Source organism: Tachysurus fulvidraco, chromosome 13, assembly GCF_022655615.1.
Source record: "Tachysurus fulvidraco isolate hzauxx_2018 chromosome 13, HZAU_PFXX_2.0, whole genome shotgun sequence".
NCBI classification, from domain to species: Eukaryota; Metazoa; Chordata; class Actinopteri; order Siluriformes; family Bagridae; genus Tachysurus; species Tachysurus fulvidraco.
Window position 1 is genome coordinate 16,939,930 of NC_062530.1, and position 7,046 is coordinate 16,946,975.

The window sequence follows — 7,046 nt, forward strand, 5'->3', positions numbered from 1 at the left end:
GAAACGGTATGAATTTCAGCATTCTCACAATTTTTTTTTTTTAATCTGGTTTGAAATGCTGAAACTGACAAAAAAAAGAGGACTATCTTGAGATGACAGAAAGAAAAAAGAAACTAAATGGACTAAATGATTAACACAAGTTGATTTTTTTTGGATAAACAGTTATTATGCAAACACTAATTTCCCCCTAGGAGCTCATTAATGTCTTGAACACAGCAGAGAGAGAGAAGAGTAAAACTCTCTATCACCTGCTCAAAATGCAATGAAGAGTGAGTGAGATAGAGAGAGAAAGAGAGAGAGAGAGAGAGAGAGAGAGAGAGAGAGAGAGAGAGAGAGAGAGAGAGAGAGAGAGAGAGAGAGAGAGAGACTCAACCAGAGAAACTTTGTATAACTGGGAATAAAGAAATTCACCCGAACAAAAAGCAACAGAGTGTCACAGACTCATTTGACTGTACACGCACGCACACACGCACACACACGCGCACACACACACACACACACACACACACGCGCACACACACACACACACACACACACACACTCACACACACACACATTTAATGTGAGTAACAACCCATTAAGTGTTCAGAGAAACAACTGAATCACATTTTGAGACTGAGAATCAGGTAAAGAAAAATAAAAATGACCATTTAAGTTTTATTGGATCAAAGCAAATAAAAAAAAACAATAATTAAATCAATTGATTGAAGAGTAAAAGAAATGCTTTCTTAATATTCACACATATCTTACAGTCAATAATAATAAAATTACTTTATAGTACTTCTGATAGAGTTTAAGAGTAGCCACATTTTTGAAACAAAACAAGAAGCATTGGTAGCTTGGCTGCAGCATTATGACACGCACACACGCGCACACACACACACACGCACGCACACGCACACACACACACACACACACACACACACACACATAAAACCACTATTATTAACACTGAAATACGGAAATACAGATTAATCGGATTTAGATAGTCATAGAGTATATCATATAGAAATTTGAAGGATTTTATATATCTGTATATATCCAGTATACAGTAAGAGTCTCTCTGAGGAATTCAGTTACTCCCCACGTATAACAGACTGAAATGTGTCCTCCTGTTTTGAGGAGAATAGCAGAGCCAAACAGAGTGAAAGTCCCCATTAAGACTAAACGGAACAGCATTAGAGATTTATGTTTAAACAACTGAGATTGCCACTTGAGACCTTGTGTGGAGAGAAAGATATGAAAAATTGATTCAGTTGAGGATTAAGTTGAAGAAATTGCCGATGTGAGTTAATGGGGCTGGATGATTTTGAGCATTGAGTTTTATGACAAACATGCCTTAAATGTCTGCTGCTAGACGTTCCTTATAGCAGATAAAAAGTTAAATAAGGAGATATATAAGGAGAAAGGCAATAGCCTCTATAGTTTTATTGTTAATTGTTAATTATTGTAATCTTAATAATAAAATAAAAAAGGTTTTGGCTGTCCAGAGCTGTAGGCAAGCAGCAGAGCGAGCATGTCAAAGAGCTAGCCACACTAATCCTCTTTTAAAATTCCTTCTTATATATATATATGTGTGTATGTATATATATATATCTTTGTCACACACACACTTTCTCCCCTCATCATCTCTCACTCTCACTCTATCGCCACAGTCCCACAAGCTGGTGAGCTGAAGAGCAATAGTCCCTACATGGCGAGCCCCTCATCTACAGAGGGAAGACCAGGAAGCCAGAGAAGGTGGAGTACTTCCAGCCACCCATCAGGTTGCCCCGCTCCAGCTTGAGGTAAGCACGATCACCTTTCTCCATTTGAATCAGAACACCATTGCTGGCAGCCTCACGTGTCACATCCTGGTCTCCAGCGAAGGCTGAGATCACAGGCCACCCATTGTGCATGAGGCTCACCTGCAACAAAGATGCAGGTTATAAGCAAGGCACTTACAATCTTCCTGTTTTTTCTTCTAATTTGCATGACATCATCTTTTCCATAAAAAAAAAACATAGCGAAGCTGTACTTCTCTTCATATATAAACTAAATAAAATAAAACTCCAACTTGATGTGATGTACTTATAGCAGTGTTTTAGCGCAAACCTAAAAATACGAGTCTGATTGAATTTCTTTCACCTATCTGTTCAGTAACTGTTGTTGATACACCTTTTAAAGGTCAGTGAATGTCTCAGCATTAGAAGCTAGAATTCACTGAGTGAGCTTTAAGGCTTACTGATGCTTTTCTGGGCCCTAGGGAGAGAAATTAGAGTTTCGTGTAACTTTGCTTTGTATTCGATGTAAAATAACATGATTCTTGCTCAGTGACCAGAGTTATGACTAATGTCTGTCTTTTACAGCAATCATAAAATAGATCTAATAATAGATAATAGTCATGACAACTGTGACAAGAGTATACTGTATGTCAGTAGCAGAGTTGAAAGACATGTATGGAAGAGTCAGTGTAATCCTGCTGGCAAAAAGACATGTAGTCGATTGTTCCCATCAGCAGCAATTACATGGCAGAGCGGATGGAGCATGATGTCAAGTCCATTCAAGTCACTTTATTAACGCTAATGCACCCAATTAGGAGAGGGAATATGGATACAAGTCTACTTATTGGGTCATCACCCTTTGACGAATTCAACATTTAGGAGAACAGACAGATTCTGACACAGAGTTCTAGACTAGATAACAGCAGCATGGTTACAAGGGCCTACAGCGTCATCCATTCACCCAATCATTCTCCTGTTGTTCTGCTTCTTTCTCATGCACACATAACGCTTGTGACTGGGTATGTGTTAATTTATAGTATATCTCCATTCACTGGTTTGAAGCTTTATTTCAATAATCAATTGAATAGTCACTTGAGTGGTTTAGGTCCACTAAAATCCATTTAGAGATTTAAAGTTTAGTCTTTCTACATGTTTTGTAGGCATGTAGGAGCATTCCTGATAATTCAAGATTCGAATTCTATGGACTGTGACGTATGTATGGAGTCCAAATGACCTTGTACGGGTTTCTTGAGGTAAAAATTGTGCATGAGGATGAAGATGCCATTAGAAAAAGCATTCTCTTAATGCAAGAATAGACCATACACACTACCTCTTTGTGTAAAATGTATGAGAATACACTGGGACTTGATCTTTTCATCCACTTTCATTCAGAAAGCTTAAATTTTTAAATGTAAAGAACTTTGGGCTTATTGTATTTATTTTATTATATATCTTTATTGCAAGGCAGTTTTTTTCGCATTTGGTGTATGAAACACAGAAATTGATAGCAAAATTAGAGTTTATAGTCGTTAAACTCATTATACAAGCTTGGCTTTAATACGGTTTCACACACTTCCAACAAAACTCCTTTAATTGACTATTAAGAAGACAAAAGGCACAGTAGTGTTCAAAGTAACCGTAGGGTGTGATATAACACACTTTTACTGGCTCATACTGGTATTAAAGCCGTTGAGTGTTCGTCAGGTAAAACTAAGTACATAGAAGTTTATTTACTCAAGTATAAAAGGCCTGCAGTGAATTATTTATTTATACGCAATCCACGCAATCACGTTCATTCATTGCAGATATGTTCTGGTGCACTGTGCATTAATGACAGGAGAGCTTTTAACCACTGACTAACTTAAAAGCTTAGTGGTCACATTATATTTCAGCTAGCCTGTATTCATACATAGGGCTTATTAAATGAGCAGGCTCATAGATACACTCTCCTGAAAAAAGTATACTAAGCTGTACCATTTTTGTTTTTGATTAATGCACAAATTCTTGTATATGCACAATTCAACCATTCAACAAGGATAAATAAATGTAAATTCTGTAAATGTAAAAGTGCTATGATTTGCATTTGTATGTAGTTATTTGGCTTGTATTCCAGTTTTAGTTACTAGATGAATATAGCTGAATAAAACAGTAAGGCCAGCATCCACATAGATGCATTGAGTGTGAAAAATATGCATAAAGATGTTTTTTTATTTAATTATCTGACCTTAAGAAACTTTCTTTTTTTTTTTTTTACTTTTCGTCCATTTAAACACAAACCATCTACCACCCTAATTATTTCTCCTGCGCACTGTGTGTGATGTGGTGAGTGATTTAAATAATGCTTGTTATTTGCTCGCTTCACAAAAGCTGTAATTTGGCGGTTGCTCACGTTGTGCGCTTTTTTGCCCTTGATTTAATTTCACTAGTAATCAGATATTAATAATGCAAAAATAGTGCAAAACGCCATCATACGTTTTAATTAATCATAGTTTCATATCACTATGCTGTCAAAATTTTAATGGAAAAAAATACACTGAATTAAATATTATTTGAAAAGTTAAAAATGTCAATTCTGTTATTTATTTATTTATTATTTATTTGTAAGTATGTGAAAATAATTTGTCAGAACTCTGCAGGGTCATGATATTTGCTGTTAACCTCGTCTGATCTTACAAATCCCAACTGACTCCGCATGGGACATATATATAGACACTACACTTGGTGAAGGAGTCATTAGTTCATACGCGTAATGGTCCACTCATGTGCTTAAAGCCGTTGTTAAATGCAATCATAAGACGCGGTAGCACATGCTAGTGAATAAGTGCATTATAATAAGCGCTAAAACATCTTTAGTTTTATATTCACGACCAATTAAAACCACGCGCGCGCGCGCGCGCGCGCACACACACACACACACACACACACACACACACGAACAGATGCGCACAAAGAACAAAACTAACCTGGATAGTTTGACGGTTATAAACCTTCACGACGTGGAAATTAAAACTGTAAATCCCTTTTCTTGGTGCGAAGAAATTACTTCTCTCTTCGTCGAAACTTCTGCCGACGTTCACGAGAACCTGGAAGAGAAAACGCAGCGCAGAGGATAAACAATCTCGATCATACAAACGCGACATAGCAGTAAAATGTGGCTTTGCTTGGTTTAATTCTGTTACTATACAACTACATGTTAAAGTTATGAACAGAACTGGAGTTTGCTTTGTGGCCTTTGGTGCGCTTTTCGTGTCGATGCGAGAACGTGATTTCATGTACAAAATGTACGAAATTTCAAGCTTGTTGAGATATTTAATCAAACGGCACGAGTTTCGGTCCACATTTGCACGCTGGATACTTTTAAGGGTATTTTAAAATTTTCGATTCTATTATCAGTGGACACTCTGAGTAAAAATATACCAGTGTGAAAGATGAGAGCAGCTCCCTCAAAGCAACATCCCAGCAGCTTCTCAGTGGCACCATGCTACAGTCTCCTTTATTTTCCCCGCTTTGTATTCACATTAATAAAGTTACCTGATCAAAGTAGATAACCATTGTCCGATTACTCATCTCCGACGGCTCGTGGTTGGTGTTCCTGACAGCAGAGAATGCGACTTTGGCGCTTCCGGAGCGCACGGAAATCCCTAGCGCTGTGCCGGTAGGGTCAGAAGTTGGGTTCGAGTCGCACACGACCAGACATTTTCCCTCCAGCACGATGGGTTCCGTCTCGTTCTGCGCGCTCGCGAGGCAACCTAACGCCAGCGCGCAAAGCACGAACACCAGCATTACTGTAACTTTAGCCTGCAGTCTCGTCACCACTTCTCTCAGTCACTTCAGCTCACTCACAAAGTCACAGCCGTCTCCAGCCTTTTTCCCCGCACTGAAAATCAAGCGCTCTCCGCGTATGGATGTCCAACTCAAGTGGGTTATTTATTTATTACTTGAAATGTAAGAGAATTTTGTCTTTTCTCCAAAACCTGCCTGGAATTTGTGAGTTTTCTGTTTCTAGATCCTTTTCTCCTTCGTATTTTCCACGTAAATTCGTCTCGAGTCGGCGGTGAACGCAGCGAGGCCTCCGTCTGCGGCTGAGCACATAGCGCGGGGCTCCGTCTGCTCGCGCGCTCAATTATTGACGCGTGAGATATTGGAAGTGATACACAAAGGCTGGTGAGCACGCGCCCTCGCCCCCGCCTCTCCGCGCGGCTCCCCACCGGCCCACGAGCGCGTCTCTGGGCTGCCAATCGCTTCGCGTGGACCGCCTCTACAGCCCATGACGTCATGCAAAGCACCGCCCTCTCTAAAGAAGAATCGTACAGGTGGACTTGCGGGTACTTGAGATTCTGGAGAGAGGAAGGAGTGGTTACTCGGTTCCTTTGAAAATGGGGGGCCATGACGCGCGAACAAAAGGTCATTTATCTTTGTTTGCTGCGTTGTAATGGATTATGGAGGCAACTGGTGTAGTCTTTATCAATGACTCCAAGAACGCGTAAGAACTTTTTTTTGTTCAAGTGGACAACTGCGGGCCATGCATTAATGGAAAGGAACGTAAAAGAAAGAAAAAAAAAAACACTATTGATTAGGTTAGTGTTCCCACACGGGTGCAGGAGATTAATATCATACAAACATGACTATACGCGCGGGTTTGTAGTCCTCTTGGTAACCTGTATCACCTTAAACAGTACGTCGTCTTTAGAATTAAAGCTGGCATATCACTATAGCGCTGTCGGCATAACTTACGAAGAGCGACCTATAGTTTATAGTATTTTGCCTGCAGTTTTTTTTTTGTACAAGATGACGGAATCGCTGTGGCGTCTCAGACCGTGCCTTAAATGCGTTTTTGCCTGCAGAAGGCCCGCGCGCTTCACGGGCTGACATCGTGCGTTCTGCGCCAGCGCACTCTCTACATGACATTTAATAAATGAGATCACTGAGCGGGTTTCAGGGGGAAGGAAGACGTGGCAAGTTAAACAGAACAATGGACTGTCTTGACATTTGAAAGAAACAGCGGCAGCAACAACAAAGCATGTAGGAGAATACATAAGATGAGGAGTTAATTAAAGACATTGGAAGACATCTTACTGAGAGGCCAAGGAGTGGTTTGCCACTACATCACTCACAACTGACCACTCAGTGGAACTTTTAAAGCATTAAAGGTTTCAGAACCCTTATGTGTTCAGACACATCCTATCAAATGAGGATTAAAACAAGAAAACACTTAGTTTTAAGCTCAGTCTTTGATTCTGTTCATGAAGAATTGATGATAAACAGTTGGGAAAACTTAAATAC

General features: G+C 39.7%; 1 protein-coding gene across 1 annotated transcript; it reads right to left on the bottom strand.

Moving 5' to 3' along the window:
• Positions 1–627: 627 nt before the first annotated feature.
• Positions 628–5,950, bottom strand: cbln1 (cerebellin 1 precursor). The gene is made up of 3 exons (XM_027161320.2): positions 5,295–5,950; positions 4,727–4,846; positions 628–1,907 (listed from the first exon to the last, which is right to left on the bottom strand). The coding sequence occupies exons 1-3, from the start codon at positions 5,544–5,546 to the stop codon at positions 1,710–1,712; spliced, it is 570 nt and encodes a 189-aa protein (XP_027017121.1). The 5' UTR covers positions 5,547–5,950; the 3' UTR covers positions 628–1,709.
• Positions 5,951–7,046: the final 1,096 nt, after the last annotated feature.

Coding starts and splice junctions, on each gene's coding strand:
- cbln1 (XM_027161320.2), bottom strand. CDS start 5,546: ATGCTGGTGTTCGTGCTTTGCGCGCTGGCGTTAGGTTGCCTCGCGAGC. Junction 4,847..5,294: donor TGGTTATCTACTTTGATCAG/GTAACTTTATTA, acceptor TTTCTCTTCCAG/GTTCTCGTGAACGTCGGCAG. Junction 1,908..4,726: donor ATAACCGTCAAACTATCCAG/GTTAGTTTTGTT, acceptor TCTTTGTTGCAG/GTGAGCCTCATGCACAATGG.